Source organism: Saccopteryx bilineata, chromosome X (assembly GCF_036850765.1).
Source record: "Saccopteryx bilineata isolate mSacBil1 chromosome X, mSacBil1_pri_phased_curated, whole genome shotgun sequence".
Classification (NCBI taxonomy): Eukaryota; Metazoa; Chordata; class Mammalia; order Chiroptera; family Emballonuridae; genus Saccopteryx; species Saccopteryx bilineata.
This window is the reverse complement of record NC_089502.1, coordinates 31,731,668-31,758,918: the sequence shown is the minus strand read 5'-3', so window position 1 is coordinate 31,758,918 and position 27,251 is coordinate 31,731,668. Positions and strand designations below refer to the sequence as shown.

The 27,251-nt window shown below is 37.3% G+C and overlaps 1 protein-coding gene across 1 annotated transcript in view; it reads right to left on the bottom strand.

Annotated features, from left to right (window-relative positions):
* KLHL13 (kelch like family member 13) overlaps window positions 1-27,251 on the bottom strand; it is a 245,621-nt gene that overhangs the window by 114,185 nt on the left and 104,185 nt on the right. Inside the window, exon 2 of the mRNA XM_066249683.1 lies at window positions 7,497-7,570. Coding sequence (XP_066105780.1) covers window positions 7,497-7,546 — 50 coding nt within the window. The 5' untranslated portion in view covers window positions 7,547-7,570. The remainder of the gene's footprint in view (window positions 1-7,496; window positions 7,571-27,251) is intronic.

The following is a 27,251-nucleotide window of genomic DNA, read 5'->3' as shown; positions in this document are numbered from 1 at the left end:
TGTGCTTAGGTTTAAAGATAGAAGTCCAGATATATAAAACTAAAAGGAAGATTTGGCTATTCAAGCCCTAAATTTTACAGAGTATGACAGTGTTTAACAAATACTAAAGGCTCAATATTATAAAATATCAAATGACCTGATTCGTAGCCCTGTGTTCTGTTGACATCATACACTATTAAGGAGTGGTTATACATTACATTGGTTTAAAAAAATGTCTGAGCTTACTTCTATAATCTGTAGTAAATTTCAACAGTGTATTTTACAATTTTAATGAGGGTCACTTAATATTCAAGTATTTAACCATAAGTAAGAGTTAACTTCGGGAAACAAAACCACCTTAAACAATTTAACTAAATAAGATGATCAGTAATCGATAACTGCTGATAAATGTAATACCTTCTACAAAATTTTAATGAATGCCTATTAGTCACAAAATCCTGTGCTATATATGATACAAAGTAAATACACATTAGATACAGGACTCCTAAAAAGTTCCCTTAACAATGTTGTAAGCAAGGACATGTTCAGATTACTTCAATGAGAAATCGAATGTAATAAGAATCATCACAGGGTAAAACAGCTCAGAGGCAAAGGAGACCCTCCTGATCATCTGCTTGGATTGAGCAAGAAAGGTTTGGGGAGGAAATACAATTAAATCTAGGTGTTGAAGAACAGATGAGACTTCAATAATTAGAGAAAGCAATCTGGGCGACCTTATTAGGTTAACAATTTTAAAAGATCACTTTGACTAAGTGTGAAGAATCTAGTTGAATGTCAAGTATTGTCAAATTCACCCTTAGATATTTCATTAATCTATCCCCTCCCTTCTGCTTCATTCCCATTGCTGTCACCTTTGTTCAGACTCTCCTTGTTTCTTATTTCGACTTTTACAATAGCCACCTAAGGGGCAGGGAACCATACATTACCATTCACTGCTATTTCCCAAAACTTTGCACAGTAAGTGCTAAATAATATTTGTTAAAGGGATGAAAATCTGATTATACTGTGTTTGGCACTCTTTTCATGTAATACAAATACCAGACAACACTTTATGCTATGGATAATTTATCAAAGAACACTTTTAGAAAACTGGAACACTGTCACAGCTTTATACATCATTTTAGAAATCCTTACTGGAGCTAGGAACGTCAGAATTCTCCAGCACCACACCACCAAATGGGTGACTTCTACCACAATGTTCCCCTCCAAGATATTACCATAATTTGTGCATAAGGGTGATGCTCAGCTCTTGGCAGCAAAACAAGCCACATATGGCTGAACTCTCTCTATATTTCATAAATCACTAAAATAAAGCTTCAAATAGGATAAATACGATGAAAGGTAGATCACAAGATGAAAAACATCTAAGAATACTAAGAAGTTAATGCTACTCTGCATTTCCCCCCTTAAGTCTTTATATTTCTACCTGCTTTATTAATTTTTCATAGCAATTTTCTCCTATATATATATTTGCTTTTTATCTGACCCTACCAACACCTCCACTAAAATACAAACTCAATGAGAATAAAGTTTCATCACATTTGAGGACATGAAAGTGCTTAGCTCTTATCAATTATACAATAAATGTTTGTTGAATAATAAACAGAACAAATCGTTGAATTTTTCAGTAGCAATTACCACATGCCAGACATTATGTTAAGCAATTGAGATGTATTTCTTTAATACTGTCTTTATCATATTAAATAATCATTTTGTCAAAACATTTAAATACACTATTAAATTCATGTTAAATCTATATAATTCTTTGGGAAGAGTTTACATCTTCCCCAAATTTAGTTTTTAATTCAGGGCATGGTCTGTTTCTCCATTTTTAAAATACCTTCTTTCCTGCCTCTCAAAGTTTTTAATTTTCATCACATCGGGACTAGACATGTTTCTGTTGGGATTATTACTACATATTCATTTTTATGGCTTTTGTATATGGGCTGTTTTTATAGCTTCTAAATGGACACATCCGATATAAATAAAAGGTATTGGTTTTTAATTTTCATCTTATATCCAGTTACTCTTCAGAACTCAAAGTCTATCAACTAAGAAGTTGTTTTAAAGACTCAGCATCCATTTGTACATGATTGTAAAACTTGATCACTTTCTGTCTTCCCTTCTTATTAACTAGGCCTCTTTATTGACATTGACTGGTATTTATAGATCTGTATTAATCAATGGTGGTTGTAGGCATTTTTGTTTTGATGCTGCTTAAGGAACAACTTCTATTTTGCCATTAGATATGATGCTGGATTGTTGATTTCAGAGAGATATTTATTTTTCTTAATAAGAAAGAAAGCTTCTAGGCCCTGGCCGGTTGGCTCAGTGGTAGAGCGTCGGCCTGGCGTGCAGGAGTCCCAGGTTCGATTCCCGGCCAGGGCACACAGGAGAAGTGCCCATCTGCTTCTCCACCCCTCCCCCTCTCCTTCCTCTCTGTCTCTCTCTTCCCCTCCCGCAGCCAAGGCTCCATTGGAGCAAAGTTGGCCCGGGTGCTGAGGATGGCTCTGTGGCCTCTGCCTCAGGTGCTAGAATGGCTCTGGTTGCAACAGAGCGATACCCCAGATGGGCAGAGCATCGCCCCCTAGTGGGCATGCCGGGTGGATCCTGGTCGGGCACATGCGCGAGTCTGTCTGACTGCCTCCCCGTTTCCAACTTCAGAAAAATACAAAAACAAAAAAAAATACAAAAAAAAAAAAAAAAAGGAAGAAAGCTTCTGTCACTAACTTTGTAATTCTTCAAATGGGCATTGAGTTTTTACAAACACCTCCAGCATTTACTTTTGGTCTTTTTTTTTTTTTTTCCTTCTGAGAACTATTGACAGGATACATCACAAGTAACTTCATAGGATGAGAGCACTTACACTCTAGGATAAAACTTTCCCATTGACAAAGGTTTATTCTTTTCAAATATTCCTAAGTGTGTTATATTTGTATTTCATTTAGAATTAAAAATTGAGGCCCTGGCCGGTTGGCTCAGCGGTAGAGCGTCGGCCTGGCGTGCGGGGGACCTGGGTTCGATTCCCGGCCAGGGCACATAGGAGAAGGGCCCATTTGCTTCTCCACCCCTACCCCCTCCTTCCTCTCTGTCTCTCTCTTCCCCTCCCGCAGCCAAGGCTCCATTGGAGCAAAGATGGCCCAGGCGCTGGGGATGGCTCCTTGGCCTCTGCCCCAGGCGCTAGAGTGGCTCTGGTCGCAGCAGAGCGACGCCCCGGAGGGGCAGAGCATCGCCCCCTGGTGGGCAGAGCATTGCCCCTGGTGGGCAGAGCATCGCCCCTGGTGGGCGTGCCGGGTGGATCCCAGTCGGGCGCATGCGGGGAGTATGTCTGACTGTCTCTCCCCCTTTTCCAGCTTCGGAAAAATACAAAAAAAAAAAAAAAAGGAATTAAAAATTGATGCATAATTTGTGTATGCAAACAAGCAATATTTTTTCAGGCTTTGATATTTGAATTAGGCAGCATCACAAATGAATTGGGGAGTTTACCATCATTTTCTATGCTGTAGATCAGTTTATATAGTATCAGAATTATCTCTTTCTTTCAAAGGAGTTGTATTTATAATAAGAAACATATATAGTAAAACAAGGAAATCAAAGTTATAAAACTGTGCTACAAACTAGGAGTCATAAGACTAGTTCCCCATGTTTCACCAAGTATCATTCAGGTTACAATTAAGTCACTACTCCATTTACAACAGCATTAAGTTAGAATTAAAAGTACAAAGAGACTTCTCTTTTGTAAATCTAGGTCATAGCTCACTTCTTTCGTTTCTGGTCAAACCTGACCAGGTGGTAGCACAGTGGATAGAACATCAACCTGGGACGCTGAGGTCGCAGATTTGAAATCCCAAGGTCCCCACTTTGAGTTTAGTCACCAGCTTGAGCATAGGTTCGCTGGCTTGAGTGTGAATCATAGACATGACCCCATGGTCCCTGGCTTGAGCCCAAGGTTTCTGGCTTGAAGCCGAAGGTTGCTGGCTCAAGCCCAAGGCTTGAGCAAGGGGTCACTGGCTAGGCTGGGACACACATCCCTGCCCCGGGGCAAGGCACATATGAGAAAGCAACCAGTGAACAACTAAAGTGCCACAAGTACGAGCTGATGCCTCCCACCTCTTCCTGCCTGTCTGTTCCTGTCTGTCTGTCTCTCTCTCTCTCTCCCTCTCTCTCTCTCTTTCTCTTAAAAAAAGTATGTACTTATAATATGAAGGCTAAAACCATAAAACTTTGAAGAGAAATCCTGAAATTTGGGAGGGCAAATATTACCTGAACAAGATACAAAAAGCACTGAGCATAAAAGAAAAATAGGATAAACCAACCTTCATCAAAAAAAATTCTGCTCATAAAAAACACAAATAAGACAATGGATGGAGGCCTGACCTGTGGTGGCGCAGTGGATCAAGCATCGACCTGGAATGCTGAGGCCGCCAGTTCAAAACCCTGGGCTTGCCTGGTCAAGGCACATATGGGAGTTGATGCTTCCTGCTCCTCCCCCTGTTCTCTCTCTATCTCTACCTCTCTCTCTCTCTCTCTCCCATCTCTCTCTAATAAAAATGAATAAATAAAATCTAAAAAGTAAATAAATAAAAAATTAAAAGAATGGATGGAAAGCCACAGACTAGAAGAAAATATTCATAATGCATATATCTAAATATTCACAATAAATTTTAAAACTCCTAAAACTCAAAAAAAAAAAACAAACAAAACCAGAGCATATTTTTTTCCTTTTTTATTGAATTATTGGGGTAACATTGGTTAATGATATAGGTTTCAGGGGTATATTCTGAACACATCATCTGTATATTGTATTGTGTGTTGACCCCCAAGTCAAGTCTCCTTCCATCACCATTTATCCCCTTTTTACCCCCCTCTTACCTCTCCTCAGCCCCTTTTACATCTAAAAATCACCGTACTGTTGAAGACTTGAACAATACTAGAAAACACACCAATAGCTAATTCTCACATGAAAACATACTCCACTACACATAATTAAAATGCAAAGTGAGAGCAATTATGAGAAATCACTAGATACTCAAGGGAATGGCTAAAATTAAAAGACCCACAATATCAAGATTAGTGAAGATTTTCACTTATTACTAGTCAGAGTGGACAATGGCACAACCGCTTCAGAGGAGTATTTGACAGTTTCTATTAATGATACATAAATTAAATATATATCTCCTATGACCCAGAAATTCCATTGCCAGTTATATATAAAAAAGAACGAGTGTAAATGGACACAAAAATATTTATTAAACATCAATAAAAGCTTTATTCATAATAGTCAAAAAATGGATACAATTTAAATGACTACCAACAAAAAAAAAATGGATAAACAAATTGTAGTACATTTAAACAATGGAATACTATGTAGCAATAAAAAGAAGGATCTAGTGATACCACAGCAATGATAATTTCGAAAATATTATTTTGGGCCCTGGCCAGTTGGCTCAGTGGTAGAGCGTTGGCCAGGTACATGGATGTCCCGGGATCAATGGCACATAGAAGAAGCTCCTATCTGCTTCTCCACCCCTTCCCCTCTCACCTCTCTCTCCCTCTCTCTCTCTCTCTCTCTCTCTCTCTCTCTCTCCACCCCCCCTCTCTCTTCCTCTCCTGCAGCCATGACTCCATTGGAGCCAGTTGGTCCCAGGCACTGAGGATGGCTCCATGGCCTCCGCCTCAGGCACTAAGAAGAACTTGGTTCCTGAGCAACAGAGTAATGCCCCAGATGGGCAGAGCATCGCCCCCTAGTGGGCTTGCCAGGTGGATCCCGGTGGGGACACACACAGGAATCTATCTCTGTTGCCCCTCCTCTCACTGAATAAAATAAATAAATAATAAAACAAAATAAAATAAAAACATTATTTTGAATTACAGAAGCCATCTACAAAGAATCCACAGTGCCTGATTCTATTTACATGAAGATCAAAAACAAGCAAACTAATCCAAGATATGTAAGTCAGAATTGTGGTTCCTTCAGAAGGAGTGGAGTAGATAGGGACTGGAAAGGGGCACAAAGGAATTCTCTGGTGGGACAGAATTGTTTTATATCTTGAACTGGATTGTGGTTACTGGACGTGGGCATGCATACGAAATTTATCAAGATGTATATTTAAATGTTTTTTTTTACTGTATGTAATTATACCTTCATAAAAATAATAAAAACAAACAAATTCAAGTATTCTATAGTCACCTCAGTTATCCATTTCCTCTTCTAACTGTGTGGTATAGACCCTCCTATTCAGCAATGCTTCACTTCAACTCTGCATGCTCGATTCCACGTTAGCAATTTAATGTCTCCCAATTATCATTCTCTTCTATATTTTCACCCAACATACCCGTACATTATTCTTGCTATGATTCTCTTGCTTTCTGTATCTTGGAGCAAGTCTACCTTACAGCCCATTGCCCAGATGATATGACACATTCCAACAGTCACCATTCATATAATGTTTACTTAATGAGATTATTGTGTAAAATTCCTGGTATAGTATCTAACAAATAACAATGACTTTATATATGTCCACTTCATACTTCAACCTTTTCCCTCTTTTCATATTCTTTTAAGACACACTTATATTTTAAAGTACCTTAGATTGCAAAACCAATTATTATATTGTCAAAATAGTTAAAATCCCACATTTATATTTCAATACTAGCACCATATACCATATATGACATATCATGTACTATTTGACATTTTCTATCTCTCTTCACATACACACCATAGACACTTATTTAATCTCAAAACAATTCTGAGATGTAGGTATTATTATTATCCCAATTTCATGCACTATTAAGTGTCAGAGCCATGATATAAACAATCCAGCACATTATTCAAATGCTTCGCACAAACCATACAACTAAACTATTGGGAATAAGGGGTACTCTTCCATACCTTCAAAGCAAAGACTATGCTTCTTTAAACCATAAATTTAAAATTCTAAATTGTCAAGGAACTTCTAAATTTCTTATAACTCTCTGGAAAAGTTTTAGTTAGATATTTGTAAATTCTATTTTTTTATTATAGTTGACATTCAATATAATTTTGTTATTATCAGGTGTTGACCACATTAGCTAGATTAATTGGATAGTTAAGCAACAGAAATGTACACACTATCACAGAGCCATACTGTTTAAAAATACTTGTCCAGACACCTGTTCTTAAGCAATGGATACCTGTATTCTTATTGATATGCTTAAAAATAAAATCCCAATTAATAGCTCCAATGTCTAAATTCTATGTCTTCACAATTTATATTAATTATGGGTTCTAATTATGTATTTTTATTTTTGCATTAGCTCAGAATACATAATCACTAATGTGCTCTTCATTCCATTTCTTTGTCAGTCAGTCATTCATTCATTCATATAGCAAATGCACTTATTTTATGCCAGAGAGTCAACAAATACTTATTGAGTAGCAATTATGTTAGCTATGTAAATAGGCAGGAGCGACACTGGGTAACTTATAAGGTAAATTGATTCCATAAATATACCTGTTACGGAGCACTGCAGCAACTGATTCGCCGAGATGCAGATGATCCATTACCTCTACAAGTTGGAAAAGGACCTGTTCGGGAGGAAAATAAGTCAGTATTTACTATAAAAATCAATACTAGTTTTGTCAAATTATGCAACCTTTGTAGCATTTTCTATATTTTGTGATAGAAATTCAAAATAAATGTCCATGTACCTAATGTCCATATGATAACTTAGAAAACTAAGAAAATGAAGCAACTCAATCTGGGTCCTGGCTGGTTAGCTCAGTCACTTAAAAGCATCGTCCCTTGGCCTGACCTGTGGTGGCGCAGTGGGATAAAGCGTCGACCTGGAACACTGAGGTTGCCGGTTCAAAACCTTGGGCTTGCCTGGTCAAGGCACATATGGGAGTTGATGTTTCCTGCTCCTCCCCCTTCTCTCTCTCTCTGTCTCTCTCACTCCTCTCTCTCTAAAAAATCAATAAATAAAATATTTTAAAAAAATAATAAAAGCATCGTCCCTAAACAACAGGGTTGTGGGTTTGATTCCCCAGTCAGGGCACACATGGGAAGCATCAATGAGTGCATGACTGAGTAGAACAACAAATAAATGCTTCCCTTCCCTCTCTTCTCTCTCTCCCTTCATCTCTCTGTTTCTCTGAAAATAGAAAATAAATTAAGCCATGGCCAGATAGCTCGGTCAATTGGCATGTATTCACAGAGCTGGCAGTTGCTGGTTGGATTTCCCGGTCAGAGCATATATGGGAGCAATTCCATGTTCCTGCCTCTCTCTAAAAAAGAAAAAATAAAGAAAAGAAAAGAGAAGGGAAGGAAAGGGAAGGGAAGGGAAGAAGAAAAGATAAAAGAAAGAAAAGAAAAAGGAAAAGAGAAAGGAGAAAGGAAAAGAAAAGGGGTGGAGGGGAAGAGAGGGAAGGGAAGGAAAAAGAAAAAAACTCATCTAGAAGAGTCAAAATATCTACATAATGCCTAACTGAATCATTAAATAGTATTGACTAAATTTCATGTGAAATCATTAGCTAACAGTTACCCATGGACAAACAACCAAGTATACACAAGGTAGATTAAATGAGAATCAGAAGAACTGAGGTGTCTGTGTAATTGGGTTAGACAAGAGAAGTTAAAGCAAAGAGTTGAGGCAAATATTTGCCAAGTAGATACAGACAGGACTAATTCCCACACTACCAGGGGGACTAAAGGCCTGAGAAGTCCATAAGCAGGGTCCACAGCTTTAGAAGTGGTTGATCAAAATTAAGGCTTGAAAGGTATAATATTTTGAAATCTAAAGGCATAAAATAGGTTCCTGAGATAAAATTGTTGCTTTCTTGGTCTGCACTGAATTTTTGTTTTGGTTCTACCTGTTATTTTTTATGGGAAAGGAACAGCAAGTAAGTTTGAAGTAAACTGAAGTTTATCTAATATACTGGTTTTTAGTAATGTGAATGCTTTGTGTTAGAGATGTTGAGGATATTTAATGTATTCTATTAACTTCAAATACATTGGGAAGCAAAACTGTGTCTTTAATTAAATATTTCTTATTAATAAAGTCAACTTATTGCATTGGGAAGGTGCAATTTAGTTTGTTCATAGAATTATGTTTGTTATAAAACTATATGAAGACCCAAAAGCATTATCTAGAGAAAGAAAAAAGGTTTTCTTCATTGTTGCCTGCTCTCTTTCCACCACTTAATTTAGAGACAAAAGCAAAAGTAGAAAGGAATAGAGCACTCTATTTCTTGGATCTTCATAATTCTAAAAATGAAACAAATCAAATGGCAATAGAACATTATGTCTGTTTGCATGGTCTTATTTTTGTTATAATCCCATCACAGCATTAAAAATTGAGCAACATAAATAAAATAAAATAAATTTAAGCATCTCAAAATCAACCAACCAAGACTGATCTTTTCTAAAATGTTTAATTGTTGAAAGACTTTTAAGATTTTAAAGAATTTTTACTTTGTTTAGGCTACAGTTTTTTAGATGTTCCAAGAAAAAAAAACCCAACCATATCAAGATTACTTATCAAAAATCTGGGAAATGTGGGAAAAAAATAATTCATGATCCCTTTTTTATTTTTAAAATATCTTTTATTGATTTTTAGAGAGAGAGGAAAGGAGAGAGGGACAGAGAAAATCAGGTTTTTTGTTCCACTCATTTATGCGTTCAGTGGTTGATTCCTGTATGTGCCCTGTCTGGGGATTGAACCTACAACCTTGGCATATCAGGAGGATGTTTTAACCAGCTGACCTACCCTCCCAAAACCATGTCCCTTTTAACCAATTGCATCTAGACTAGAACATATAGGTACCAAAATTAAGTATACAAACTTTCACTTAATTCCATTGTTTCAACCTATCCACCTGTTGTATCTGGATCTCTGAGTCTGGGGCGCTCCCATTCAAATTCTCCAGATAAGAAACCTCTGGTCTTCTAAGGAGCAGAGAATGGGTGACCAGACATGGGACTCTAGCCACTTATTATGAAGATTTTCAAGAAAGAGTCCGTATTTTTAATCTCGTAATTCATTCCTGCCTTCCCTAGATTGGGTGACTCCAAGTCTTGAGACATTAGGAGTTCTATGGGAAGAATTAATTGGTTTCTCTCAAATGTCAATGTAGGGGGAGATTTTGATGTTGTAGCTTCCTTTGCTCTAAGTAAAAAAAATCAGTTTCAATCTTACATTTGTCAATGTTTCTACTCTGGGGTTTTGTTTTTGTTTTTTGGGGTTTTTCTGGCCTTTTGATTTTTTCCATTTCTTTACTCTCATTTTAATGGAGTTATAAAAGGAGGAGTAAAAATATGTGATAGATTTAAGTGAGGTTTAACTAAAACCAACTATTTTATATGTATTAGAAAATTAACACTGCCTGAAATGTGGGGAAAGATCAGAGAGAGAGAGAGAGAGAGACTGAAAGTATGAAGACCAGTTAAGAAACTACTTCCATAAACAAGGCATGAAAAAAGGGGACAGATAAGGCTATAGAGATAACCAGAGAGAACTAGGACTTATGACTAAAGGTCACTGACAGATATCAAAGGGAAAAGGAGACATCAAAGACAAAATCTATTTAGGTATGTGGGGGAAATGGTGATGATATTGAGTGAGGTAGGATACAGGGAAGAAGGAAGAATATGGAAAGCAAGGTTTGGTATAGATGTATTAAAGTACCATAGGACACACTGTATAGTAACTAATAGAAAACTGGGTACATAGACCTAGATTTAGATTGAAACTAGAAATGAAAATATAGGAATATTTAGCCAGTTAAGTAACAGCTGGAGTGATGAGATTGGGAAATATTACTCAAGAGTGTATTTGCCATGGGGAAAGTGGAATTCCAAAGAGCATTATTGTATAAGAAACAGGAAGACAAGCTATAAAAGAAAAGAGAGAATAGGTAGGAGGAAAACTAAGAGAACTGTGAGATAAAAAGTAATGAGGAAGTGTGGTACAGAGAGGGGTCAGAGGGGATTCAACTGTTTCAAGCTCTACCCAGATCAAGAAAGATACAGCTAATTCATTTAACAGTTACAAAGTCAACGATGATAGTTTTCAATGAGGCAATATGCATGGGGAGAACCACACTTGAAAAATAAGACAAAATAAGAGATTTGAAAAATAAGACAAAAATAAATTCCTTCAAGAACTTATGAGGAACTCAAATACATCAGGTAATGACTCTATGGTAAAGGCGGCCTTCAAACAAAGGGAAAGAGATAGTTGAAAGTAAGTGTGGAACAGTTGAGTAGCCACTGAGAAAAATAAATCGGTTGTACACTACTTTACATAAGGGTAACCTAAATAAATTCCAGAAGGATCAAAGCGTTAAAGGTAAAAAATAAAACTGAAACAGTACCAAAAAAAACACAAGTGAAATTATGTCTAATCACTCAGTGGAGAAGTAAGTAGTACCTAAAATCTAGGAACCATAAAAAAAAAAAAACTGTTAGGTCTGAATGTACAAAAAATTAGAACTGTGTACTTCAAAATTTCCACAAATTCAAACGGTACATGATCAACTAGGAAAAAATAGTCACCACAGCAGACAACAGAGGGCTAATAATTTTAACTTACACACACACACACACGATTAATAAATAAACAATAAAACACTATTATAAAGCTGAGAAAATAATATAAACAAGAAGTGAACATAAAAGTAATACAAATTGCTTGATCTGTGGTAGCACAGTGGATAAAGTGGCAACCTGGAACGCTTAGGTCCTCAATTCAGATCCCTAGGCTTGCTCAGTCAAGACACACAGGAAACAACTACAATGAGTAGATGCTTTCTGCTTCTCCCCCTTTTCTCACTCTCCCTTTCATTCTCTCCCTCTCTCCTCTCACCATCCAAAAATCGATTTAAAACTTTAAAAAGAAATACAAATCATTAGTAAAAATAAATACAATTTAAAATGAGGCATTGTTTTAGTATATGAAATTCACACACAGATATATACATAAACAAACTGTTCATATCCATTATTAATGATAGGGAATTTGGATTTGAGGGAAACACTCAATTTCATTCTAAATTTTTGTGTTTAATTTATTTCAAAATAAAAATTGAGGAAGATCCAGCAAAAGGTGTAAGGAGGCATGGCCTTGAAATAGAGAAAACCAGGAAGATGTAGTAATCTAGAATGTGAAATAAAGTGTTATTGGATGAAGAAAAGAGTAATCCACATGTGTCAAATGCTTCCATCTGTGGCACTGAAGCAGTCCTACCCTGAAGAATTGAGAAGTGAGAACTCAGTGTAGTAACACAGATGTCACTGGGCACCTTGATAAGAGTGGTTTCTGGGGAATGGTGGAGCAAAAGTTTGATTAGTGTGGGTTCAAGACAGAATGAGGGGAAATGACTACATGTGACAGAAACTTGTGCTTTAAAAAATGGCAGAGAAATAGGTGGTAGTTGGAGAAGGATATAGGGTGGAAATAAATAATGTTTTATTTTATTGTGTTTTATAATGGGATATACTAGAGCAGAAAAGTCTGAAAAGCATGACATTAAACTAAAATGCAAACTGAAGAAGTACAACAGTAGGTAATAAATTTAAAAAGCACATAAGATTATACCATATATGTATATGTATACATACACATTAAGTGTCTGTATATATACATAATAAAAGCATAGATACTCACGTGAATGATAAACATCAAATTTGGGATAGTAGTTACCTCAAAAAAGGAAGGGAAAGGAACGCAATCAGGGAAGGATACACTAGGCTGTACCTGGATCTAATACTTTAGTAAGAACCTGACACAAAAATGGCAAAGTGTTAAGGTATAACATAGCTAAGTGGTAGTACTATGAGTGTTATATTGGTCTCTGTACTTTTCTGTATGTTGAAATACTTTAATACAAAATAAACAAAAACATATTTTCTCTTCCCTAAAGTAGGGACTATGTAGGTAAGCACACAAGACATAACTTATAAAGGTCAGCATAAAAAAAAAGAATGTTTTCAAAGACTAGGACCAAAATAATCCAGATATACAATGTAATTTAGAAAAACACACTTCTCCATGGCCATGATATTCTCATGAATAAAGGGGAACAAATCATTACTCAGAGCACACACCTGAGAAAGACTTATTTGTGGTATTGTCCGTAAAAAATTGAACTTAGCTTATGATAAATAAAACTAACAAGACTGTTTCTGACAGTTGAGATATCTTGCATAAAAGTTTCAATTTTATTCTTAAGCATTTATTTTAAATAATTCACAAATCCTGTATTTCTCAAGCATCTATCATATAGATAATATTTCAAAGAAAGATTCCAGTTTATGATTTAGCATTTAATTAAAATCCACCATCTCATTCTTTCCTAACCCTGTCAAAGAATCAATAGCTTTAAACGTAATGAGTTCTGATATGCCTAACCAAATTCACAACATGTAATATAAGCCCTGCTTATGAACTAAACCAATGTTATATGAAAGAAATTAAGCATTTGTATAATAGTCCATCTTTAAATAAAACTTTGATATGTACCGTCTTCACAAAAGCTGACAGAAAAGACCAGTGAAAAGTGCTAAGCACTACAAAATAAAAAAGCTGCAAAATGTAGAAAAATTGTACATAACTGCAACTCCAAAACTGAAGTTATATATAGCAGCATCACTAAAAATTCAAATTCATCTTGAAATGGCAAAACATGGAGTCTAAGAAACAGAACTGTATTGTTTGGAAAATAGTTTGTTATACAAAAGTTAATATTTTAAAATGTTACAAAATGACTATCAAATTATTCAGCTTTCACATAGGACAGACACCATATTCCCGTCTCACCTGTGGCACTAAAGAAGTCCAACCCTAAAACACTTCAGTACTAGGTGCTGAGCAGAGTGGTGATTGTTTGCTAGAGTAAATCTAAAGCTGGCTAGGACTATGTGATATGTTCCCACATACACACCACTAATGAAATGGGCAATGCTATAAGTGATAATGGTTGTACTGTCTTAAAGGTTACAGCTACAGTTGATTTCAAAACACATCTTTTATGTAAGTGAGCAATCTCCCTGCTTTCCTGCTGATCAGCACTCTGGGCTACAACTAGGGTGTCCAGAGAGGTATGATAACAGCCACTTCTACATCTAAACACCTACAAAAAGACTAGATTCCCCAAGTCCCATAAATTTCTCTTTTCCTGTCTACATGCCAGGGTGGCTGATGCACTGTCCTCAACATTTTCAGTTTTCTTCCTATAATCATTGAAGCAATCTGGCCATGTCACCACTATGCAGTCACTACCATCTTGCTCTTTATTACCACAGATATACACCATACATCATGCAGTTCCACTGCTTTGTGAAATAATATCACCCCTTCCTTCTCAGTATGATCCCATAGTCATCTCTTTCCATGTTGTTACTCATAACAGGCTTTAGGAGTGACATTGTTGTCTAATGGCACCATTCATCTCATTGCAATTGGCTCTTTTACCAATGTTCAAGTTGTTATCCTTGTATTAATGCAATTATATCTGATTTTCAAATAGTTGCTGCCCTCATAAGAAGGGTCAAACTTCATCTAACAAATATTTATTGTCATTCCAAAGATTAGTTGTCTTCATTTATTGCAAATTCATGTTACAACTCTTATCTGTAGGGATGTCACTGTAGTATGCCTCACTTTGAATCATGCCTCCCTCTTCTACCCACCAAAATCCTTAACTTAAATTATATACTTTAATCTCCCTCTCTCTAAGATTAATTTTCCCCACATTCATCTGGTTAAGGAATAGTACATTTTTCATCATTCCCCTCTTCAGTCTTATTTTTGTAAGTTAGCAATCTGTCTCAGTCTCTTCAATGTTCATTCTTCATAATCCATTGAGCTCTGTTACATTCATCTTCAAAGTAAAAAGAGGTGAGAAAGGAAATATGGGTAAGAAAAATTAATATTATTTATATCAGTAGTCCTCAAACCTGAGTATACATCAGGATCCTCTGGAAAGCAAGGTAAACCTAGACCTCTGAACCCCACCCGCAGAGTTTCTCATTCACTTGGTGTGGGATGAGTTTGTGTAGATCATGGATGGCACTTTAAAAACTAATGTTTTATACATAACATGATAATTTTTATGAAAAGTCCAGAAGAATCTAATGGAAAACTAACACAGTAAGTTGTCCACTACAGAAATATCACTTCCACAAACACATAGATTTCTTATATTCCAACAAAATCTGTAAAATGCCTAGGAATAAACTTGAAAAGAAATGTGAAGTTCTTGCAAAACAATAAAATTTTACTGAAGTTCATAAAATGATTAATATCTGAATAAATGAATATACACATAAACATATAGCATTGAAAAATAGAAAAACTCAAAACTAGAAAGATAAATTTCATCAAAAATTAATATAGAAATTTAATGTAATTCTAATCAAATTACAAAGGGCCAGAATTTTTTCTGGAGGAGGATAAATATTTCACATGTTAAATCTATAGTTCATTTGAAAAAGTAAACATAGAAAAGTCCAAATTTTTTTAAAAAGAAAGTTAGGGTGGAGGCAATTTTTTCCAAATGATATTAAAATGTACTATAAAGGTATAATAACTATAACAGTGTGGTACTAGTGAAAAAATAGACAAAGTCATACATAGAACAGAATTTAAAATATGGGGAATCCAATACGAGAATCAGGTAGTTGCCATCGGTAGGAAAAGGATGAACTCAATAAATAGGTTTGAGGAAACTGTCTATGTTAGAGGGGCAAACTAAAATCTTATCCACATCATACATACACATCCCAGATGAATTAAATATGTAAATGTGAAAAAACACTGTAAAAGTAGTAGAAGAAGATAAAGGAGAATATATATATATTTTTTATAATAATTTTATTTTTTTAATGGGGTGACATCAATAAATCAGGATACATATATTCAAAGATAACAAGTCCAAGTTATCTTGTCGTTCAATTATGTTGCATACCCATCACCCAAAGTCAGATTGTCCTCTGTCACCTTCTAACTTGTTTTCTTTGTGCCCCTCCCCCTCCCCATTTCCCTCTCCCATTCCCCCATCCCCTCCATAACCACCACACTCTTATCAATGTCTCTTAGTTTCACTTTTATGTCCCACCTACGTATGGAATAATGCAGTTCCTGTTTTTTTCTGATTTACTTATTTCACTTCTTATGATGTTATCAAGATCCCACCATTTTGCTGTAAATGTTCTGATGTCATCATTTCTTATGGCTGAGTAGTATTCCATAGTGTATATGTGCCACATCTTCTTTATCCAGTCATCTATTGAAGGGCTTTTTGGTTGTTTCCATGTCCTGGCCACTGTGAACAATGCTGCAATAAACATGGGGCTGCATGTGTCTTTACTTAGCAGTGTTTCTGAGTTTTTGGGGTATATACCCAGTAGAGGGATTGCTGGGTCATAAGATAGTTCTATTTTCAGTTTTTTGAGGAACCACCATACTTTCTTCTATAATGGTTGTACTACTTTACATTCCCACCAACAGTGTATGAGGGTTCCTTTTTCTCCACAGCCTCTCCAACATTTGCTATTACCTGTCTTGCTAATAATAGCTAATCTAACAGGTGTGAGGTGGTATCTCATTGCCGTTTTGATTTGCATGAGAATATATTTTTAATGAGGCATAAATAAAATATTTCTAAGGGCTGACACAAAACTCAGAAGCCATAAAGAAAGGGAAAATTGTTTATGTTTGTTAGTAAAAAAAAAAATTACTATTCTATACAGTACAATGCAACATAAACATACTTAAGTCATTGCAGGTGAGGGAGAGGAGGAAACCTGCAACACATACAACAGGCAAAGATTTTCCATTCATAATACATACAGTATTCCCCCAAGAATTAATAACAAAGGTGAGCAACCCAATGGGCATGTATTTAAATAAGCCTTTCACAGAAGAATAACAACAAAAAGAAATATATAACAGATAGGAGATCGAAGATGGTGAAAGAGTAGATGGAAGTTTTTATTTACACTGACCTCCTCCCAAGACCAAACCAGAACTGCAAATAAATTAGAGAATAATCAACTTGAATAATCAACTGAAGACTAGCTGAACAGAACTCCTATAACCAAGGATTAACAGAATTTACATTGAGATTAGACAGGAAGGGCAGAGATGCAAAAACGGTGGGCCAAACACCCACAAAAGGCAGTTCAGAATCCAGAGTCATATTTCAGCTTCAAAGGTCCACACTGAGATGAGAGGGGTCTCAAACCCACTCTGGGCCCCTACCAGACTCACCCAGGTCCATCAGAGGAAGCCAAAACCTGTAGATCACTTTGTGGCTACAGACAGATAGCCCAGAGCCAGTTACAGGCAGTGTCTGACATTGACCTGTATGAGAGTCCCCCCACACACACACAAGAAGCCCCAGAACCAACTGGTATTGGGTTTCATACCACATCAGAGGTGACCCAATTAGCTCCACAAGTAGCATGCCCAAATGGAGATCTCAGCAGGCACCAAACCAAGCTGGGGTGAACTCAGCTCTATGGAATAAGCCTTCACACGGCAGCTCATACACTGCGACTAGAGTCAGTTTTCATACTTAGCCACCTGATACACCGTCCACGGATGGGCCAATGGCAGTAAAGACTCATTTACAACAAATGGACATATGTAACACACACTAGGGACTTTCTTGGAGCACCTAGATCAGGTGATCAGGAAGACTATGCAACTGAGCCCCAAAGGACACCTACTATATAAGGTCAACATAACAAGACTGGAAGACATAGCAGATCTACCTAATTACACTGAAAAAAAATGCAGAAAGGCAACCAAAACAGGGAGACAAAAAAAATGTGCCCCAAATGAAGAACAAGAGAAATACCCAGAAAAATAACTAAATAAAATGAAGGCAAGCAATCAACTGGATACAAATTTCAAAACAATGGTTATAAGGATGCTTAAGAAACTATAAGAAAAATGTGGAAAATCAGTGAGAATATCAACAAAGAAATAGTGAGCATAAAAAATAACATAAAAACCATAACAAAGAAAAAGTCAGAAATGAAGGCTATAATATATAAAATAAATAATGCACTAGAAGAAATCAATAGCAGAAAACTTGAAGCACAGAATTAAATCAGCAATTTGGAAAACAACGTAGCAGAGAACATCCAATCAAAGCAGTAAAAGGAAAAATAATTTTAAAAATGAGGATAGTATAAGAGGCCTCTGGGAAAATTGTATTATAAGGGTATTAGAAGAAGAAGAGAGAATGCAATGGTCAAGAAACTATTTGAAGAGATAATGACTGACTGAACTTCTCTAACCTGGTGAAGAGAAAAGGCACACAAGTCAAGGAAGCACCGAGAGTCCCAAACAAGATAAACCCAAAGAGGTTCATATGAAATAATTAAAATAGCAAAGGTTAATGACAAAGAGATAATCTTAAAAGCAGTAAGAGAAAGACAATAGCCTATAAGAGAGCTCCTATAAGACTGTCAGTTGATTTACCAACAGAAATATTTCAGGCCAGGACTATTGGGCATAAAATACAAAAGTGATAAAAAACAAGGACCTAAGACCAAGACTAAGCTACCCACCAAGTCTATCATTCAACTTTGAATGAGAAGTAAAGAGCTTCCCAGACCACAAAAGCTAAAGGAGTTCATTACCATCAAACCAGTATTAGACACACAAAAAGTTAAAGGAATTTTTTGTAGAAGAAAACATGACTACAAAGAATAAAATGGCAATAAATATGTACCTATCAATAATCAATTTAAATATAAATGGATTAAACGTTTCAATCAAAAGGCATAGGATAGCTGAACGAATAAGAAAACTAGACCCATATATATGCTGTTTACAAGAGACCCACCTCAGAATGAAAGATATACACAGACTGAAAGTAAAAGGATGGAAAAAGATATTTCATGCAAATGGAAAAGGAAAAAAAGCTTGGTTAGCAATACTTATATCTGAAAAATAGACATTACAAAGAAGGCTATAATAAGAAAAAAAGAAAGACATCACAGAATGACTAAGGGATCAACCTTACAAGAGGATACAATCCTTGTAAACATTTATGTACACAACATAGGAACATCTAAATATATAAAGTAAAACAGTCATAGGAGGAAATTTTAACACTACATTGACATCAAAGGATTGATCCACACAGAAAATCAACAAGAACACTGCAACCTTAACTAACACCCTAGACCAGATGGATATAATTGATATTTTCAGAGCATTTCAACCCAAAGACAAAAAATATATACTTTTCAAGTGTAAGTGGTCCATTTTCCAGGATACACTAGATTTTAAGCCACAAAGTAAGTCTCAATACATTTAGGAAGACTGAAAGCATATTAAGCATCATCAACCACAGTGGCATAAAACTAGAAATAAGTAAAAAGAAAAAAAGAAAAGACATAAAGGCTAAATAGCATGCTCTTAAACAATGAAAGTGTTAACAATGAGATCAAGGAGAAATCAAAAGATACTTATTCAAGATTTAATAAAACTCTGAACTAAACAATCGAACATTACACCTAAAAGAATCATAAAAAAGCCTGACCAGGTGGTGGTGCAATGGATAGAGTGTTGACCTGAGATGCTGAGGACTCAGGTTCAAAGCCCCAAGGTCGCCAGCTTGAGCACAGGGTCACCAGTTTGAGCATGGAATCATAGACATAACTCCATGGTTGCTGGCTTGAGCCCAAAGGTCACTAGCTTGAATCCCAAGGTCATTGGCTTGAGCCCAAGGTTGCTGGCTTGAGCAAGGGTTCACTGACTAGGTTGGAGCCCCCCGTCAAGGCACATATGAGAAAGCAGTCTATGAACAACTAAAATGCTGCAACTACGAGTTGATGCTTCTCATCTCTCTCCCTTCCTGTCTGTCCCTCAATCTCTCTCCCAAAAAAGAAAAAAGAAAAAAAAAGCAGAGAAAGATCAGCAAAAAAGCCAAAAGTGAGTAAAAGGAAGGAAATAATAAAGATCAGAACAAAAATAAAGTGGGATAAAAAATAATAATAATACAAAACATCAGTGAAACCAAGAGTTTGAAAAGATAAACAAGATTGACAAACCTTTACCTAGTCTCTTAGAAGAGAGAGAACATCCAAATAAATAAAATCAGAAGTGAAAGAGGGAAAACTGACCAGAGAAATAAAATTAATTTTTTTTATTTTTTTTTATTTTTATTTATTTATTCGTTTTAGAGGAGAGAGAGAGAGAAAGGGGGGAGGAGCAGAAAGCTTCAACTCCCATATGTGCCTTGACCAGGCAAGCCCAGGGTTTTGAACCGGCGACCTCAGCATTCCAGGTCGACGCTTTATCCACTGCACCACCACAGGTCAGGCGATAAAATTAATTTTAAGAAAATATTGCAAACTATAGACCAACAAATAAGAAAATACAGATGAAATGGATAAATTCATAGAAACATGCATTCTTCCAAAAGTGAACCAAGAAGAAACATAATATCTGAACAGACTGATGGCAAACAACAAAATTGAAGCAGTAATCAAAACCTTCTAACAAACAAAAGTCCTAGACTAGCCCTGGCCGGTTGGCTCAGCGGTAGAGCGTCGGCCTGGCGTGCGGGGGACCCGGGTTCGATTCCCGGCCAGGGCACATAGGAGAAGCGCCCATTTGCTTCTCCACCCCCCCTCCTTCCTCTCTGTCTCTCTCTTCCCCTTCCGCAGCCAAGGCTCCATTGGAGCAAAGATGGCCCCGGAGCTGGGGATGGCTCCTTGGCCTCTGCTCCAGGCGCTAGAGTGACTCTGGTCTCAACAGAGTGATGCCCCGGAGGGGCAGAGCATCGCTCCCTGGTGGGCAGAGCGTAGCACCTGGTGGGCGTGCCGGGTGGATCCCGGTTGGGCGCATGCGGGAGTCTGTCTGACTGTCTCTCCCTGTTTCCAGCTTCAGAAAAATACAAAAAAATAAAAAATAATAAAAAAATAAAAAAAATTAAAAAAAAAAGTCCTGGACCAGATGGCTCACCATGTAAATTTTACAAACCATTAATATATAGAAAAACTTATACCTATCCTTCTCAACCTATTCCAAAAAATTCAAGGGGAGGTAAGACTCTTGAGTTCATTTTACAAGGCCAGCATTATCCTGATCTCAAAATCAGATAAATCTACTACAAAGAAAGAAAATTATAGGTTAATATTCCTGATGAACATAGATGCTAAAATCCTCTACAAAATATTAGCTAAGCGAATTCAGCAATACATTAAAAATCATATATATGATCAAGTGGGATTTATTCCTGGGGTGCAAGGTTAGTACAATACCTGCAAATCAATTAATATGATACACCACATAAACAAAAATGAATGATATGGTCATATCAATAAAAGCAGAAAAGCATTTGACAATATCCAGCACCCATTTATGTTCAAAACTCTCAGTAAAGTGAAAATAGAGGGAATATACTGCAATATAATATAGGCCACATATAACAAACTCCGAGTTAACATCATACTCAACCCCCAAAAAACTAAAATATTTATTTTAAGATCAAGAACAAGACAGAAATGTCCACTGTCACTACTCTAATTAAACATACTACTAGAAGCACTAGCCACAGCAATTAGACAACAAGAAGAAATAAAAGGCATCCAAATAGGAAAAATAGAAGTAAAACCATGATTACTTTCAGATGACATGATATTTTATATAGAGAACCCTAAAGATTCCACCAAAAAACTACTAGAACTGATAAATAAATTCAGTAAAGTATCAGGATACAAAATAAATATCCAAAAATTAGTTTGTATTTTTATACACCAATAATGAAATATCAGAAAGGAAAACTATAAAAAATCCTACTTACAGTTGCATCAAAAAATAAAATACCTGGGAATAAATTTAACCAAGGATGAAAAGACCTGTACTCAGAAAATTTTGAGACACCACACAGGAAGAAATTTAGGAAGATACAAATAAATAGAAACATTCAGCACTCTCCTGGATAGGAAGAATTAACATTGTGAAAATGTCCATACTACCCAAACAAATCTATAGATTTAACACAACTTCCATCAAAATACCACTGGCATATCCACAGAACTACAAAATTCAACAATTTATATGTAATTACAAAGACTCTGACTAGTCACAGCAATCTTGAAAAAAGAGAACAAAGTAGGAGGTATCAAGCAACCTGTTATCAAATTATAATACAAGGGTATAGTAATCAAAATAGCATGATCCTGGCATAAAAACAGACATATAGCCCTGGCCGGTTGGCTCAGTGGTAGAGTGTCAGCCTGGCGTGCAGGAGTCCCAGGTTCGATTCCCAGCCAGGGCACACAGAAGAAGCGCCCATCTGCTTCTCCACCCCTCCCCCTCTCCTTCCTCTCTGTCTCTCTCTTCCCCTTCCACAGCCAAGGCTCCACTGGAGCAAAGTTGGCCTGGGCGCTGAGGATGGCTTTGTGGCCTCTGCCTCAGGCGCTAGAATGGCTCTGGTTGCGACAGAGCAATGCCCCACATGGGCAGAGCATCGCCCCTTGGTGGCATGCCGGGTGGATCCCAGTCGGGCGCATGCAGGAGTCTGTCTGACTGCCTCTCCATTTCCAACTTCAGAAAAATATAAAAACAAAACAAAACAAAAAACTGCAGACATATAGATCAATGAAACAGATTAGAAAGTCCAGAAATAAACCCACACCTATAAGGTCAATTAATATTTGATATAAGGGGCAAGAACATACAATGGGGTAAAGACAGTCTATTCAAAAACTGTGTTGGGCAAATTGGGCAGATACATGCAAAAAAATGAAACTAGACCACCTTCTTGCACCATATTCAAGAATAAACTCAAAATAGATTAAAGACTTAAATGTGATAGATACAGATAACAGGACAGCAAATCCCAGAGGGAAGGAGGGAGGGATTTAGGGGGAGGGGGACAGAAGGAGTGTAATGAGGGACACGAGAGTGGTGGTGAGGGTGTTATATTGAGTGGGAACACTTGAATACATGTCAAAAAAATAAATTAAAATTAATTTTAAAATAACAAAAAAAAAGAATTAATTATGAGACTCAAAATCATAAAAATCCTAGAACAAAACATAGGCATTAATATCTCTTGACATTTCTCTTGGCAATATTTTTTCTGATATACCTCATAGAGCAAGGGAAACAAAAGAAAAACCAATTTGACTACATCAAACTGAAATTTTTTTGCACAGCAAAGAAAACAATCAACAAAATGAAAAAGCAACCTACTGAATAGGAGAACATATTCACCAAGAATGCATCATAAAAGGTTAATATCCAAAATTTATAAAAAACTCACACAACTCAACACAATGGAATATTACTCAGCAATAAAAAAGAGTAAAATCTTACCATCTGTGACAGCATGGATGGATTTAGAGCGTGTATGGTAAGTGAAAACAGTCAGAAAAACAAATACCATATGATTTCACTTATATGTGGAATCTAACACAAAATATAAACAAAAAAAATAAAACAAAAACAGACTCAGAGATACAGAAAACAGACTGACGCTTACTACAGGGGAGGGGAATGGGAGAACTGGGTGAAAAATATAAAGGGACTGAGCAGTACAGACTGGAAGTTACAGAACAGTCACAGGGATGTAAAGTACAGCATAGGGGATATAGACAATAATGTTGTAATAACTATGTAAGGTGCCGGGTGGGTATTGAAAATATCAGGGGTAACATTTTGTAAAGTATATGATTGTCTAGTTACTATGTTATATACCTGAAACTAATACAAAATAATTTTGAATGTATATCGTAGTTGAAAAAAAATTACTTAAATATGTTCAACCTCAATTGTCTGTGTATGTTTGAAACAGAAAAAATCCACAGCCAGGTTAAAAACAAATTAGTCATATCCCCTTACTGTTCTTTTTCACATTTTTACCATCAAAAGATAATATAACACCTCTTAGGTCAGGGGTCGGGGACCTTTTTGGCTGATAGAGCCATGAACACCACCTATTCTAAAATGTAATTCCGTGAGAGCCATACAACGACCCATGTACATTATGCATTATCCAATGAAACTTTGGTGTTGTCCTGGAGGACAGCTATGATTGGCTCCAGCCACCCGCAACCATGAACATGAGCGGTAGGAAATGAATGGATTGTAATACTGAGAAAGTTTTATATTTTTAACGTTATTATTTTTTAATTAAAGATTTGTCTGCGAGCCAGATGCAGCCATCAAAAAGAGCCACATCTGGCTCACAAACCATAGGTTCCCGACCCCTGTCTTAGGTCCTATTTAGCATGGAAGATCCTATATTTCCCACGAAAGTATTACAAACAAGAAAAAGAAAATGAAAGAGAAAAAAGAAAAAATATTACAAAAAATTTCAAATGACGTCTCCTTAGAAATTCAGGGAAAATAAACTAAAAAATTACTGCACATTTTACTGGGGAAGGAAATTAACTCGACTCATCTATGAAAACTTCCCATTTGGGGTGAGCTTAAGCAAGGTGAAGGCTTTTGTTTTTATCCCCATCTCCATGGGTTACACCATAATTCAATTTCTCCTCCATGTTCCGAAGGGTAAAATTCTTAAGTGGCTTTATATTATAGTAATCATCTTAACACAAAGCTGTTTATCCAAGCAAAACGGGATTCACAAGCTATCTTAAAGTAAAAATAACTACATCTCTAATATAATGGAATTATTAACTTCCAAGTGATTCTTGAAAAATCTAGAAGGAATACAGAGCTTTTATTGCATTATATTTTTCTAGTGTTGCAAAAGGAAAAATTGCATCATTTTATTATCTTTGCACAAGATGTATTTAGCTGAAGGGTTTTAGTTTTTGCATCAGCCTATGGCTGAAATCTGAAGTCCATGCTTTAAATACCAGGCAACAGCCAAACAATAGCAAAAATAAATTATTTTTCCCCAGTGATAAATTCACTATGGAGTGACGTCACGAAGATGGCGCCGTGAGCAGCGCGTCCGACAGATCTCCCCAAAATCTCAACAAATTTGTCAACTAGAAACAGAAAAATTTATCTTCGGAGCATCCTAGAGTTCCACACACACACTGAAAGCAAAAGGACTGTTGCTGAGGAGGGAATATGCCTGTGGTGAGTCAACCCACGTGTGCAGCTGCCCGCGCCGCCTCCCGGGGAGTGCCGGCAACCACCAGTGTGCTCTGAGAAGCCGCACGCCCCCCCCACTTGCCGCGTCCCGGGGAGTGCCCACAACCGCCGGCGTGCTCTGAGAGGCCACGCGCCCCCCCCAACCGCGTTCTGAGAAGCCGCGCGCGCGCCCCGAGCCGCCAAGTCCCGGGGAGTGCCGGCAACCACCGGCGTGCTCTGAGAGGCCGCGCCCCCCCCAGCCGCGTCCCGGGGAGTGCCGGCAACCACCGGCGTGCTCTGAGAAGCCGCGCGCGCGCCCTGAGCCCCCACGTCCGTGCCGGCAACCACCGGCGTGCTCTGAGAAGCCGCGGGCCCCGTGCCATAGTCTGGGAGGGGCGCCAAACCTGTCTTTCCTAGTCAGGAGATTCTCTCCGTGGACGGGGCACCTCACCCAGCCATTCGAGCTAACAATCAAGCGTTGGGCGAGGGGCACGTAGGCAGCCTGAAATACTCTCTGGAGCACAGCTGCGGATCCAATCACTGAAATTAGCTTAACCCACGAAATCTACGCACCCACGGGGCTCTAATTGATAAGATCTCTCCCAGTTCAGTGATCCAAGACAAGAGGCATAATATTTTTCAGTGCCTTTCGCTAAAGGGGCGGGGGCAATATCTGATTGACAGAGCCTCCATATTCAGGGATATACCTAACAAGAGGGACTTGGCAGATATTAAGATCTATATAGCAAGCAGCGACTAGTGCATCTTCTTTCCAGCCAAAACAGGCTACAAAGTGTGGAAAGCCTGGGTTGAGTGGTCCAACTGAATGGTAGGCGCTGAACAGTCACCTTGACAACAATTGACTCCCAGCCCCACCTGATTACGCTGGAGGCTCTGACTGCCAGAGCCTGACCCAGAGCCTTCGGCTGAGTGAGGATAGAGTGGGGATTTCCCAGCTCTTTGAGCCTCTTACTCCCCAGACAGAAGCAGTGGCAGCCTCATAGCTGGATCACCAGGCTGCTATTTCAGAAAGGGGAGACTAGGGGAGAAACTCCAGGAAAGCAAACTCTCTCTCATTGTTGGACTCTACAAACACCAACAAGCCTTGACTACCAGCGGGACTAAAGCCAATTATATGACATTGCCATAGAATCCCATCAACTGCAAATCCCTACCTAAGCGTGACACAGGGGCAGAACCTGGGGTACAGAGTCACCGACCAGGAAGAGGGAGAGAAAAGAAAAAGGAAGAAGTTAACCTCTCAATATCAAGAAAAATCCACAGACTTTATAACTTGTTCCACTAATTCTTTGTTGTTGTTGTTTCTCTCTTCTTTCTTATTGCCTTTATTTGTATTTCCTCCATCTCGGTCCTTTTATTCTCTGCCCATCTTATGCTACCCTTTTCTTGAACTACACTACCCATGAGTGTTACATTTTATTTCTTTTCTTCATCCTTGCTCTCCCTTAGGGTTACACTCCAAAACCCTTAACTCTCACTCTCTCCCCTTTTGATTTCTTTTTGTTCTTTTTTGTTTTTTTCCCCTTTCCTTTTTTTCTTCCTTCGTTTCTCTCTTTTTCTTATTTTTTCCTTTCTATTCGTTCCTTCTTTTCTCCTTTTACTTTTCCTCTCATTTAATCCTCAATCACGAACAAATTATTTAATTTGGGACTCAAGTATTTTTTTGTTTTTGTTGCTTGTTCTTTTTTTTTTTATTTTCTGCTTCTGTTTTTGGTTTTCCATTGTTTGTTTGTTTTTGTGGCATTTTGGGTACTTTTTACATTGCTTTTTAACTCACTAGCATTCCTCCCAACCCAAAGTCTCCATTGTATTTAGTCTTCACTCCACTTAATACAACAGATTTTTACTTATTATTTTTATTTTTTTCTTCTTTAAATATTATTTTTTCTCTCCTTTTTTCAGTTTCCCTCTTATCCCTCTCACTATATCTCTTAGTCGACCATCACTTACAAGCAAATCATTTTATGCTTGTCTAAGATATCCTCCTTTTTTTTTTTTTTTGCATTTAGTAGGTCCCTACTCCCTTTTTTTCCCCTTGAACTCTTCACCCCAAATCAGGCCCTCTGTTATAGGCAGTTTTTGTTCCATTTAGCATAATATAATTCACAGGTCATCACAATATTTACCTAAAGAGGTGAGAGGAGGGGAGGAGAAGAAAGGAAAATGGG